At 34.3% G+C, this 15,132-nt stretch overlaps 1 protein-coding gene across 1 annotated transcript in view; it reads right to left on the minus strand.

The window, feature by feature from the left end:
- The window catches only part of LOC132557977 (synaptotagmin-6-like), a 118,806-nt gene that overhangs the window by 36,137 nt on the left and 67,537 nt on the right, over positions 1 to 15,132 (minus strand). The window contains exon 2 of the mRNA XM_060222511.1: positions 3,343 to 3,539. Coding sequence (XP_060078494.1) covers positions 3,343 to 3,539 — 197 coding nt within the window. The remainder of the gene's footprint in view (positions 1 to 3,342; positions 3,540 to 15,132) is intronic.

A 15,132-nucleotide genomic window follows, 5' to 3' on the forward strand; every position in this document is an offset into this window, starting at 1 on the left:
GTGACATACCTAATTCAATTTCTCATGTGATGTTATTGAATTGATGTTCTGACATATATGTTTTAAATGTATAGCGACATTATGCAAGGTGCTGACAGTAATCCTTTTCCAGTCATTTTAAGTCAATGTCAAAATAAGGTAGGTCATTACAAGTTCATACGTAAAATTAAAATAAAAAAAAATCAGAGGTTGGTAGGGTCCCTTGGCATAATCCTGGATTACCCCTGCAAGAGAAACCAACATGTTTCAACCCAAGAATAAGACAAGGAATTCTCATTGAGCAGGAGAAATGTAATTGATAACACTGAAGATGTGCTTCAGTGGTGTATCTGAAGTATTCTTTCACAAATTATTGATTGTATATGTAAAATTTCTGTAGCTACAGTGGCTAAATGAAACATTGACAAGCTGTAGTATCATATCACTCCTGTTTCTCTAAAACCACATGCAATTTGTTAAATTTTAATTGAACTATCTTTGTGAAATATATTATTTAATTAACTGGAACCGAAGTTGAAATGTGACAAAGATATCAAATTATTTTTGATTGTTGGCATTATATCCTCAGCTCAGTGTATATAAGCTCAGTTGTTAGCGTCAAAAAGACCTGTTCATCACTAAAACAGAAAGCTAATGGTGAAAAATAATATCTCTCCCATATATAGACACTAAATGATGGGTGACAAGGCCTTCTTCCCAACACAGGCAACATGTAACTTGATTTTCAGCGTTAAGAATAGATTTTATTACCTTAAAATCACTCAGAAGTGGAACGACATTGGGAGTCTAATGATGTGGTGTTGATACTGGAGTGGCTTCCATCGTGTCGCCAACCCACCACATACAAATAAATTAGATTACTGCTGTGCAGACAGGTCGACAAAGCCAACACTAACTTTTCTTGACGTCTAAATATGAGCTAAAGAACTTCCGTCTTCTTTCAAGAAGCAATGTACACACATGCGACCACTTCTCTCATCAAAAAAAAAACTTTGATTGTCCAGGTTTTTCTACTGCACGCAACAATGTCAACTTACCTAAACCTTCTGCATTCCAGCATTCACTTAATACTATACAGGCAGAATTGTTTGGCACAGATAAAGCCATCTTAACACAAAACGTTGAAGTAGTCAAAAGATGTTTATGACGAAGTACAAAATTCAAACAAGAAGCCCATGTATGTGCCTTAATGGTTTTCTGACTTTTATAAAGACTTATATATGATATCACAGCAGTGGTAATTAAGATAAGTAATTAAACAATTAAACAGTTCAGATTCACAATATTTAACAATAAAGTAAAAACAAAATCCAGACTTTCAGTTTCTTAACATTCCCACAAACTTTCAGGTCAATGGCATGAGATGAACTTAAGATATTTAAAATGTGTTTTTCAAGATAGCAGCCATACTGCATTTTGAATCATTCTGAAATAACAACACTTGGTCAGGATAATCTCAGGTCCATTTCAGGCAAGTTTCAGCTCAGTCTGTCTGTTGGAACTTCGGAAGAAGTGTATCAGCCATAATGAACATTCAACAAGGCCAAAAAATAACAGCACTTTGATGGCTTCTCTCCCTTAACAACACCAATTTTCAGCTGAATGGCGCCAATGAGAAGAAATTTAAACATGTGTTTTTCTAGATGACGTGCATGACAGCCATCCTGGATTAATTATTGGATTAATAACATTAACCCTTGGTCAGAAGTATTTCCAAATAATTTCAAGCAAGATTTAGTCCAATCTCTCTGTTTAAATGTCATCAGAAGATTAAAACAGGTGTTCTTTAGGGAAACCATGATAGAGTAAACAAGCTACAAAATGGCCACCATGGCTGCTAAAATTGCATTTTTTGCAAGGCTGAAAAACAACAACACTTTGTTGTCTTCCCTTACATAACATCCCCATCCATTTTCAATAAGTTTATGCTCAGCAAACGGTACATGATGATGGACAATGCATGATGGCAATAGCCAACAAGCCAAACATAATGTAACAAAGCACCATTAGTTAAAGACATGTATTTCAGTTCAGATTGGGTACATGAGCCATCTCGAATCTCATCATGTATACTAAAACCAATTTTTAGACAGTTCCTGATATGGTATAGAAGGAAACATTTACACAGGACATGTTTTCACTCTTGCATAACAATATTAAATTAGCCTTATAATAACAAATAACAAGCTTGTTTATCAGTTTCGTACCTGTAAATATTTTACTAGGCCACCTGTTATATTCACTTTATGGTTTAAAAAGCAAAACTAATGAAAGTTCTATTGTGGTGACAGTTTGCCCTGTATAAAGATATCGTATAACACCTGCCCATCATGACAACAAGTACAGCTGAAACTCATTCTCTTGAAGTCACTTAAGTTTCTGTTTGAGTCAAAATTATTTTCCAGTTCCTTCAATCATAAAGCAAGGGAAAAGTCATTCATTGTCTCGAAAATAATTTTTGCCAAAACATTGGCACTTCTTTTGAAGAAATTTGTCAATATATACACAGAATAGAAAGTCACCTGTGCATAACACATGGCTAGTTACGGCATTACATTCCATCATATACACAACACTTGGCCGTTGATAATTAATTACCAGTTTAATTATCCAATTAAAAGTTGGCTTCTTAATTAGTGTCACCATTCTGTAGGAGTGACTTAACTGTATGTTTTATAAGCAGCCCGCTTACACAAGACATAAATATAGTTAGCCTGGTTGCATACATCTTTATAAACGATACAAACGATACAAACGAGACCATCAAACAAGTACAAACTTTTGGACGAAATCTGATCCCTACAATTCTGACAGTAACTTGTTTACTGAATGACTGTGACCGGGTACTTTGCTAGATTTAATGCAGTGCATAAAATATGTTTCATTGATAGAGTCTATATCTGTGTGTGATTTGTTAAGTTTAGTGCTTGTACAATGTTTTCTATAGCAGATAAAAACTTCCCAGTACTGCCTTTTTCATACGTTTACTCATTCATAGCTAAGTCATATGTTCTGCAGCTTCATACACTGTTTCTTGTAGGGTAGCCAAAGCAAATTCTTATTTCATTTTATTGTAATTCCATAAAAAATATATGGTCTATATGTGCTTTGTCAGTAAGGGGACTATACACAGAATGAAGTGAGTACAAATGTAGTTCATTGGTGTTATTACATGTTTTGTTATTTGGATGACTACACAACAGAGGGAGAAAATAAAAATATTTTCCACCTAAATTTTAAGGTAACAAGTTTTGACAGTATTGACAACTGTCACAATAACAGATACAACACCTGTACATGTAACAACAACAGAAAATAACACGTGTCATCTAAAGTACAAACCTTTCTGTCATAAAGCTTGGTGTCAATTTTGCGCAGGTCAATAGCATCCTGCATGGAGGCCCTCCTAGGGCGCTGTGAAGGCAAGGGAGGCAACCCATCTGATCCTGTTACTATGCCAACCCGCTCATTAGAGAAAGTAAAGGTCATCTCACGAAGGCCAGACAGTGATCCAGGAGTGACAGGACCAGAACTAGGATCTGTAAAGGAACAAGGATGTACAATTATTGGTAAGCTTGAATTATCATTAAAATATATTTCTATAATCAATATTATGCCACCAAATCTCTCATTCATATGCACGACGGTCTAGCTGAAACACAATTTTCACTGAGGAAATAAAGAATACCTTTGAAAGTATTTACTACTTGAGCAATGATGGACTCCTTTTTCAGACACTTCAATGAAAATCTAATATAATTTTCCTGATCAGTCTTTCGTATATCAATCTTATTAAACTACAAGAACGAAACAACTTCACAGTAAATGACTATATGCATATTACTACATGTATAACAGACCATGCATAAAAATGGTGGTTTTACTTATTTATCGCTTGACTGATTCCTTTATAGGTCTTTTTTTTCCTGAAATAACATAGTAACAACAGTGGCTTGTGAAATGCTTCTGAATATCTGGTGAAAACCACGTCTACAACACATATACAATAAAGTACCTATATCTAACGCAGATATTGTGCCATAGCTTAAGTGAACTCATTCTTTCTTAAATTCTCCACAATTCCTAGCCATTTATAAGTACATGTAGAATAATCTTGATGAATAGAAAGAATCTGAAAAGCCTTCATTATCAAATAAAAGCAACTCTTATAAATGTTTTCATCATATTTATCTCCAAAGGATTCAGTACACTTAAATGATTGACAGAAAAAGGAACAGGCTGTGATCATGGTCCTTATTCTTTGATGAGTATGTTATTAGATAAAGTTCTCAGTAATTATTTCTGGACTTGTGTGGCTAACAGACAAATAGATTTATAATGATCAATCAATGAAATAAAGCAATATATATAATGTAGAGGAAATTTTCCACACAAGAACTGAAACAGTCTAAAACCAAAACAACAAAATACAGGAAATAGAAAGAGTGATCAGTAATGAAATAGAGAAGACAGCTTTCTCTGAAGAGATAAACTTAATTTAGAGTATTACTATAATCACGCATTGCTGATTCTGGTCAGGCACTATTGAGGTCAAGGTCACCAAACTAATAACGATCAAGTAAATTAATATGCCTGTGGTTTCGTAGTCTCCTAAACATTACTGAATGTATACTTATAATATCTATTCTGTACACGTATCAGGCTCATAATGTCTCTAACTCTGATAATAAAGAGTTTACTTTGTCTTGTCAAAATTCCTTTACCAGTATTACATGGACTGTGGTCAGTTTTCTTGTTAATCTGACTGACAGCCTGTTAGTAGGTAGATTTTATGTATTCTGTCCATGAAGCACCTATTATATACACAAGGGGACTACTGTATGTTATGATAATCGGTGGGTCATACCCTCCAACCTCACGATGAGATTCTCCCTCGGTGGCAATCAGGTTGTACAGACGCCACGTCAGGTCAGGCTCATTCTTGTCTCTATAATCAGTCAGATTTGATCAACGTCTGCTTGAATGATGGCTGATCGTGCATCAAGCCATCAGGGAAGATCTCAGTGTTTTATCAAATCACCTAAATTCCATTAATAATACATTTCTAAAATGTCCGATGATTTGGACATTAAATGTGGACACATATCAGGCTACATGCCACAGGTCGAAAATGTAGCTCAAACTTGATGTGATCACTTGAATCAGCACTGTTGCTATAACTCAGGTCACTGGTCAGTACTGTAGCTCAAACTGCTTGGTCACTGGTCAGTACTGTAGCTCAAACTGCTTGGTCACTGGTCAGTACTGTAGCTCCAACTGCTGGGTCACTGGTCAGTACTGTAGCTCCAACTGCTGGGTCACTGGTCAGTGCTGTAGCTCCAACTGCTGGGTCACTGGTCAGTGCTGTAGCTCCAACTGCTGGGTCACTGGTCAGCACTGTGGCTCTAATTCAAGTTACTAGTCAAAAATGTTACTTTAACTCACGTTGATCAAGGTCAGTAACTGTAGCTTTAATTTGAGTCATTGGTCAGTACTGTGCTTCCCTAAATCAGGTCACCAGTCAGTACTGTCAAGTGGAAGTCAAGTCACTGGTCAGTTTTGAAGCTATAACACAGGTCACTGGTCTGTTATAGTTTACTTTTGGCTCTAAATTCGAATAAATTTAGCAATGCATAAAGTGATAGATTTATGTTCCATAATTTTTAGAGATCACTAATGGTTAAGACATGTTTGTATATGGTACTTCTCAGCTTTGTCAAATCAACTTCAGTATTTAACTGTTCTATAAGCAATAATCTTATCTATACTAGGAGGAACACTTTCCCATGTGGAAAAACAAACTTCACACCAAATACATATTGCTGATATTTCACCTTGTCCGTTGGATTGTTGATATTACTCTAATCTTACATTATATCTGGTTTACTTAACATCACAAACAAATTAGCGGACATTAAATGAATTTTACCATTAACGTGTCTAGCAATGAGCCTTGACCTGTCTCGTGATATGTCTGACCAACCACATGTATCACGAGTTTCAGTAGAAAGACCCACACAAGCTACCAACCCCGTAATGAGCCAATAACCATACCTTGCATCAGAGTTGATATGCCGGGCCTTGGGCTTACAGCAGGATAACTAAGGTTTTCCTTATGCAGGAAATTATATTCCTAATTATTTTTACAAATTACAATTTTTGAAAGTATTGTAAAATGTTATCTTTGTTTAAAGATAAAGATTTGGTTTTTTGAAAGACATTCCTTTGAAAACAAGAACAAACAAAGAGACATTATAAAAGCTATGAGATTAAAATCAATTTGAAAGTTTTATTGTGATTTAAGTTTTTGTAGGTCAGCTTTGCGACGTTAATGGGGATGTTATGTTTGATCAATAATTAACTGCCGCAGTCCGCATCATCAATCTTCTGTCGCAGAAAGTAATAGTTTATCATGAAATGTTATCAGAATTTAAAACTGTTACTGAACAGAATTATGGATTTTGGTTTGGATAGGGAGTTACTGTCAGACTGTTTGGCTCAGACTACATTGTAGACAAAGAGGTGCGATACTCAAGCTAAGTAATGCTATATCTATCAGTAATGTGTACAATATGTAGGCGTTAGCCACACATGTCCTATCATATGTTAAATATACTAATGAAGGTATCAAACAATTAATTTTGAATGGTTTGGACAACACTTATAGAAAAGGATGAAACATTCTTTTTCACCTTAAGTGTTTTATTCTTAAACAGAGCTGATTAAAGTACATAGATTGTAAAAAGGCTGTAAAGTAAAGACAACACTGAATTAAAGTAACATGACCAACCACTTCCAATTTTTTAATACTTTCAAACTGTGGATGGAGATTGATCTTCAGATTTGATGGTTGATAAGGTGTATGTAACACTTATTTCGACTCCAGACTTTCATAGTCACCTTCCGAACAGGATATTCCATCTCTTCTCAAAATTAAAAGGTCAATTTGTTTTTTGAACCAAGACTTTGTTCCAGCCATTCTTAATATTTCAATTCATTTCAGTTTTTAGACATAAAGATGTAGGGACAGTGAGAGCTATATACATGCATGCCAAGTCATATCATGATTCTTTTAATATTATTTCTAAAAAAAACCCAGCAAAAAACAAACTTTACATGAAAGATCCATACTGAATTACAATCCAAGATAGCAGACAGGCAATGCTGATCACCAATTTTACTAAACTGAATCAAACACAACAAGGAACTGAGAGGTTAAAATATGTGGTGGATGTTAGTGCAAAAAATTGGTGTCTTAATGTGAAACATGTGGAAGTGTCTTAATGTGAAACATGTGGAAGTGTCTTAATGTGAAACATGTGAAAGTGTCTTAATGTATAACATGTGGATGTGTCTTAATGTGAAACATGTGGAAGTATCTTAATGTTTAACATGTGGAAGTGTCTTAATGTAAAATTTTAGGATGTGCCTTAATGTGAAACATGAAGATGTGTCTTTAAGTGAAACATAAGGATGTGTCTTGATGTGAAAAATGAGTATGTGTCTGTATGGAAAAAACCATCAGGATTTAACTTAATGTGAATCATGAGGATATGTCTTAATGTGCAGCATGAAGATGTGTCTGTATGTAAAAGTTAGTATGTGTCTCAATATAAAACATTAGGACATGTATTGATGTTAAACATGAAGATGTGGCTTAATGTGAAACATGAGGAAAAGAAACAAAGTAAAATTTTTGATAATGAACAATTGTTTAATCAATCTAATTATAACACCTCACTACAATAATCTAGATCCTGGAATAAATCCTGGAAACAAATCTAACCCAGCAGCTTCGGTATTTGGATCATTACAAAGAAATATGTAATTAAATGAAGTAACATTCATTAATCTTATAACACACTAACTAAAACAACAACTAATTCTAGTACATATATTTTGTATCTCTCCCCTTTTCCAGAGGTTGTGCAAAACAGATGCCAGTGAACGAACACAACTGTCAACCAGTAACACAGAGAAATGAGAGTTGAATCCTTCTTTATCTACCAACAGATTTAAAGGACAAGTGATTTAATTGTCTGTGTGAATTCCAGTAGCAGGAACGAAGGTTTTCCTCGGAAAGACCAAACTCACATTTATCTTAAAGCAAAAGGACAAATGATTTTTTGTTGTCAGCGTGAATTCCTGCGATGTGAACAAAGGATTTCCTTGGAAAGATCAAACTCGATGTCTAACTTAGATAAAAGGACAAATGAGTTTTGAAGTTAGTATGAATTCTGAAGTCGAAGACAGATAAAGATAATGAAACGGTATCATCTCCACATGTAACTGTAGTACACTGGCCCTCGCGATAGCCAAACATTTCGGTGTAAAGGCTCAAGACCCCGAGGATTTCTGACTGTACGTCGTCCTTGTCCTGCTATTATTCTCAACATGCCACTTCCAACCTGTGTCCTCTTATTTTAACATTTCCCAAAGGGAAAAATAACCTCAATATTAGAGCTGTCACATGAAGACAAGTCTCGTTTTAGACGCTCAATGCATTCAGAAGGAAAACTAACACACTCTGCATTAGTCTACAACACGCTTTGATCACAAGCCTGCAGGGGGGCCTCGTCTGGCGAGTCGTTTCAATTGGTTCAAATATTTCAATATCTAAGCTTTAGTTATTCATTACAACATCACCTTATCCAAAAACGAATACTTAATAAATATTACGAAAGCCACAACCTTTACAAAAATGTCAAATATCATTGTCTAGGTCCATTATTATAAACATGCTACATACAGACGACATATAACACTGTTTTTTATGTGAATTGAAATAGAATGTTATGTTTGCTTCACATGTATGCTTGACTGGCAGGCCATATATAAAGCTGAACTGGGTGTGAGGATCAAGCTTATTAGCACATTTGATCTTCATGTGCATTGGTTTTCTGTAACAATTAGGTGGCGCAGTCATTATTGGAATAATGTAAGATCACAGGTTACAAACAGACAATCAATTCTTTGTTTAATTCTTCAACTTGTCTTGACTTCAGTCTAGGATTTAAGAAATATGGTGACCAGGCAAGATCAAAGGATACATCTGACAAGACAAGAGCTTTTCTCAAATACAAAATTCTGGGAACCGAGTCTTGAGACAAATCATTTCAAGCTATCCTTTACTTGTGTCTGGATCCTATTATTTTGGTACTTTCATTTATTGGGTATATATATGTTCACTTGAATTCAGAATAAAAATAAATTTTATATTACAAATTCTGGAGAAATTTCATTGAAAACTTCTCATGACAAGCACAGAAAAGAGCTAAAAAATTATAATAATTTTGTACTGTGCAGGTGAAAATTGAAAATGGTCGAAATATTATTAACCACTGAGTTGCATTAACCAGTGAACAATATTTTACTAGCACTGTGCTTATGACATGTGTCAAGACAACATGAAGAAAGAATTTAACCTTCCTGATGTCATTGATTAGAAGATATTCTGGATGTAAACACTGCATCGACACTGTTGAAAAATTCCATCTTATTTAATGCCCTGGAAAATAAGAAATCCTGAGAACTGCAAGTTCTATCTTTTTGTGTATATTGAACAGTGAAAGCCAAAGTTTTAGTTTCAAACTTGAATTGATTTATACTCCGGCTTCATGACAAAGCCCACTCAGTATCAATATATATGTTGTACACAGCAGCAGCATCATCAACTCGAAATACACCTATACCCAATACACTAAGTTCAGTGTTGATACACGACATGGTAATCTTCTGGTACAAATTGAATCTCAGACCTATTTAATCTGATTCAAATTACCTAATAATTCAAACTGCCCTCTTCTTATTTCTCCTTAGGAAATCAGATGTCGACTCTCTACCCTTAATTCATGACATACATAGCAGTTTCTGGTAAATAGAATTGTGCACTTTCATATTTTTTTTAGAAAGTATCCAACAGCGCTATTATAATCGAAACAACAGTTTATACATAAACAAGAGGGCCATGGTCTATAACAGACATCGGACAATTGTCGGAGGGACAGACAGACAATAGAAAAAAGGTGATTTGAATAGGTAGCTTATTACCACTTACTGATGATGTTCTTACAAATCTGATGAATTCAAGTTTTGAACATTCCTAAAAACTATAAAAATATTGCCTAATTTCCCTTTTGGGGCCTCTAAGTCCCCTGAGGTCAAATAAATTCTCTAAATTAATTGCCTGCATCCCAAATGATGTTTTAGACAAAATCTGAATTAAGTCTATCCAAGCATAAAGGAAGAGTGGAATTTCAAAGCAAAATATTTTCAAACTTCCCCTTTTAGTCCCTGTCTACAGGTATGTCAGGTTCAAATCAACTTTCTTAATTCTAAAAATGATGTTTCAGACCATCTTTGGTTGCAATCTGACCAGGCGTTAAGCAGGAGCAGATCAGTTTAGCAAAAAAGATGGACTTTCACTGAATGATTGCCATGTTTTCAGCTGAATGGTAACTTCATATTAAGATGTAATACTGCAAACCAATAAAGTTAAAAAAGCATACCAGCTAGAGGCTACCTAAATTCTTTAAAAGTTTAAGATATCTTGTATATAAAATGGACAGTTACATGATTATAAACACTATATAAGTAAACAAACTGCCACAGATATATAGACACACTGTAATTCCAGAGTATCTCCAATAAGACCCCCCTCCCATCTTCCCCAATCCTGTTACCATGGCCCACCTCATCTAAATTTCCTTGCAAGCAACCAAGTCCCAAAATCTTATCATGAAAATTCTATATTGATAGATTTTATGATGCCAGACAAATGATTCAATATTTTGTAAAAAGACTGCTCCTGTCAGACCTTTGTATCCAGTTAGCCTACTGTCTGGCATTTCAAACAAATATCTGAAACAACCAAACAGGCAGCCAACATAGTTAATTTCAATAAATGCTCTACTCAGCTGGTTATGAAAATAAAAAGCCTGGAACAAACATTCATAAATCACTTTTACTCTGAAATTTAGCTACAGGTCTTTCACCATACAATAAGATATAAGCAATTTCCCTTTGAAGTTATAAATTTAGATAAAAACAAGCTAAATATGATAGAATTAAAGGCTCATATTCCATTTCATTAAAATTTGCCGCATTTAGTGACAACATAAGTTGAATGTAGTTTTTTGATTAGTAGATATATTGATCAAGAATCTATTTGAAAGTTTTTTACATTTGATCTAGAACATCATGAATTTTGACTATGAACTTTTTCCAAACTTTGTCTGGTTTCACTCTGGGAAGCTTCTGGCTTAAGATATTATGCTTCTACATATCTGGTTCTTGAAAGTAAGTTGTTTGAGGCATCAATTTGACAAACAATGGAAGGTTGAGACCAGAAAAAGACATGTCATCATTTTGGTCCTTTGGGTCTCAAAATAGACCTGAACATTTGTATGGATCTGTGAAGTAATAAAAACGCTATCAAGTCTTCTTCTTAAAAACCTTTGCACCAATTCTTTAATTCAGAAGGTGGACCTTGGTACTTTGATAAAATTTGGCTACATTCTAGACATGCTCAACTGGCTGGCTAAAGCAAGAGTTTCTCTTGAGCTTATAAATAACTATTATTTTTACATCAAGCAGTTCTAATAACTTTATGCTTCTATTTATGGTTGGAATAAAATTACGCAAAAATAAATACCTTAAAAACAGATATATTACAACAAACAAAAACGATCTATTTGATGATCAAACTTGATAAATCTACAAAATTGCAAAATCAGTAAATATGGAAAAATTTGACTTTAAAAAACAAGAATAATTGAATTCTGTGTCTGATATATAATCTAGTAAACCAGATGTTCAAGGTTCAATTCCTGGTAGAAACTAAACAAGAGGACCAGTGGCATTGATGGTCACCTGAGGTAAACAATATTCTATATAAAGGTTATATATAGGGTAAGTAACTTTCAAGTGTCATGAAAAGAAATTAAGACATTGATGATACAAAGACTGAAATGATATGATTTAAGCGATTTCGGATCAGCAAGTGTCAATTTATGCACACCATCAACAACTTTAGTCTCAAAACAACAATTTTTCTGTAAAAACTATGGTAAAATTCACTCCCTAACTAAGGGGGAAAAGGCAGACCCTCGGGTCATGAAATTTGCAATATTGGTAAAGCACTTGAAGACCCTGCAGACAGTTGTCCATCAAAAACTTTTGATTCTATCATGTCTGAATATTGAAAAGATATGTTTGAAATGCGAGTCAAGTTGTCCCCTTTTGGTCCTGCCTATCAGCTCCTGGGGGTCAGCCAGGATCAACATGTGCATACCATTAAGCCGTCATCCTTTGCAAATAATTCTAACAATGTCTGAAATATTTCCAATGGAAATTAAACAAATTATGCTATAAAATCTAATTAATAAACTATAGCAAACTTTATCTTCTCCCCAGGGGGGTATCTGAGACCTTGGGATCAAGAAACTGTAAAGCATCTGAAGACCCCTCCATCCATGAAGCTCAGCATTTGATTCTACCATATCAGGGTGTTGAGAAGATTTTTGAAATCTAAGTCAATTTGACCCTTTTTGACCTTGCCCCTCAGGTCCTTATGAGTGTGGTCCATATAATTCTCTATTTTGCTTTAGTTATAGCAAGGGAAGTTTTCTGAAAATTTCATATCGGTTTAGGGATTTTTGAGAATTTGGGGGTGAAAATGTGAAAAGTTTACAGATGCAATATGCCAGAAAAAAGGCGATCACAACAGACTTGGTCTCAGGTGACCTAAAAGTGACATCTGTTTTCTAAATAGATGTCAATCCTTGTTTTAATTTTCAAAAGTCTGACAATCACTCCAGTCCAGCTACGTACCAGGGTGTCAAAAAAACCACCAATGTTATGAATTTCAGATTCCAAAGAATTTTTATGATAAATTGTTTTTCAGAAGTAAAATTATATTTCAGCTTTGATCCACAACTCCAACCATACACACAACGTGTAACTGCAGCACTGCGTAGTCTAGCATTGGAAATGACTTAACTGAATAACAGACTGAAAACATTACCTAACAAGTCAAGTAAATCTAAAATATCTACGAAACTGGAGGCATTAAACAACATGCTGTTTGGAAGTGTTATCTATAGAGAGTGGTTAGATTTTCATTGGACAGCTGTGGGATTCAGTCAATATCTATCTAAAGCTTATATTGCGTGACCTGTCTTTTGACATTGTGGAGCAATGTCTGGAATTCCTACATAAAGGTATGATCCCTTGGGTTGTACTGGGAGTACTTTACCTTGTCAATGACTTGTTACATGCATTTACAATCCAATTTTATCTTGACATTTTCACAAACACTATTTGGGGAATGTAATTGCAAAATAAACAAATTCTTGGTAATCAAGACATCATGACCTAAGGAAAAAACATGATTTTATGGCATTTTAAACTCTCTATTTGTAATACTTCTTTATACATATGGGTTGTAAGTCAACTTAAATAAATGATGAAGAGCTCAACCTTGTGTTAATTATTCCCTTTTAACCTACCAAATAAACTAATTCCTTTTTCTGTGATGAATGCAATACAAGTGAAGCCTTTCATATCAGTAACCATCAAATATTCATATTTTAAAATTGAAAACTAGTCAGACTACTTGGTTTTGATATTTAATTTACTTATTTTCTGTGACCTTGCCATATATTGGTCAAGGTCATTTCTTCATTTTGATGACAACAAGAAAATACCAACATGTGAATATAATCATAAACCAAAATTTAACAAGAGCAAAATATAAACAAAAGAAATATCTACGACCCCGAAAAAGTTCAAGTAGAATAAGACCATGTGTTCTGGAGGAGTAAATGTCTTCTTTTATTTCAATGAAATGACTATGATGACTTTAAATTCTTCCCTATAATTTTCATCAATTTGCATCTTTTGAAACCCTGTCATTTGACTATATTTGAGCAAAAATCATGATATCTGGGACAGGCCCTTGAACATCAAATCAACTGCAACATGTAATCACCATAGGTTTTGGATGGGGGAATGTTGCTATCAAGAAATGGAAAAGAGCAAGAAGAACCTGTTGTGTCCATGAATTCCAATTCTTGTGGGTATACACAATGAACATGGTTAATAGATCTTTTGCTATATAAAGACAAGACATCTTTAATATGTCTGAAAGTAATAAAGAAGGACTTTGCAATGTATCAATGTATATGTGATCTGTTTTGATAAATTCAGCCTGATATGAAAACAAAAGCAAGTTAGCCATCAGAGGGGCTACAACAGTTAGTTCCCAAAGGTATGCCAATTGCTTATTGGAAGATCTTACCATCAAACTTGATGGAGCTATTGTCAACTAGCAACTCTCAAAATATAACGCCTCTATATATAAGGCTTTCCATGTAACGAAATAAATTCATATTTTCTAATAATTAAAACTCCTGTGAACCTGAATAGATCTATAAAGGTGAATTCTTTATTGAAAAACCTCATACAAGGAGGCTAGTGACCAGTTATCATGATTCCTAGTAAAACTTTAACTTTCACACCTATGTAATTTGCACAGGTACATTTTTGGGTTGAAAATGGTAAGATATGCATCTACTTGCATACTTTGAGCATCTAAAAATGAAGTAAAAAAATCAGAATATTCCGCTAATACACAAGACCTATGATACAAACAGCCAAAAACTTTAAAGAAACCTCTTCAAAATTTGTTTTCATCTTAATAACTGACTTAACTAGAAAGGACCAATGTCAGTTTGGAGTGAGTTGGTTGATCAATGAGGGGCAAAGCGTTGGGTGTGGATACCAAAAGGTATGTAGGGCAATGAAATGACATATCAAAATTATTCTAAATAAGTTTCATTCACAACTCATTGACTTCACAACCTTGTTCTCAATAATTACAGGTTTAATACAATTTAAGAAAATAAAAACCTGCCTAATTGTGCATTTTTGTTTGTTTTCATTCGCATCAGACATGTTACACTGTGCACGAAACACTCACTGATCCAATTAACCTAGATTTATTTACCTTTCCAATACAAACACTTGTCTTCACACTAATCAACAGTGTTCTGTGTTGTGATCACAGGTGCAAGTAATTATCTAATATAAATCACCCAGCCAGGTAATTATGATCTCTGTGAATAGAATTTT

Source organism: Ylistrum balloti, unplaced genomic scaffold (genome assembly GCF_031769215.1).
Source record: "Ylistrum balloti isolate Yb309-2 unplaced genomic scaffold, AGI_CSIRO_Ybal_v1 Utg369658, whole genome shotgun sequence".
Taxonomy (NCBI): domain Eukaryota; kingdom Metazoa; phylum Mollusca; class Bivalvia; order Pectinida; family Pectinidae; genus Ylistrum; species Ylistrum balloti.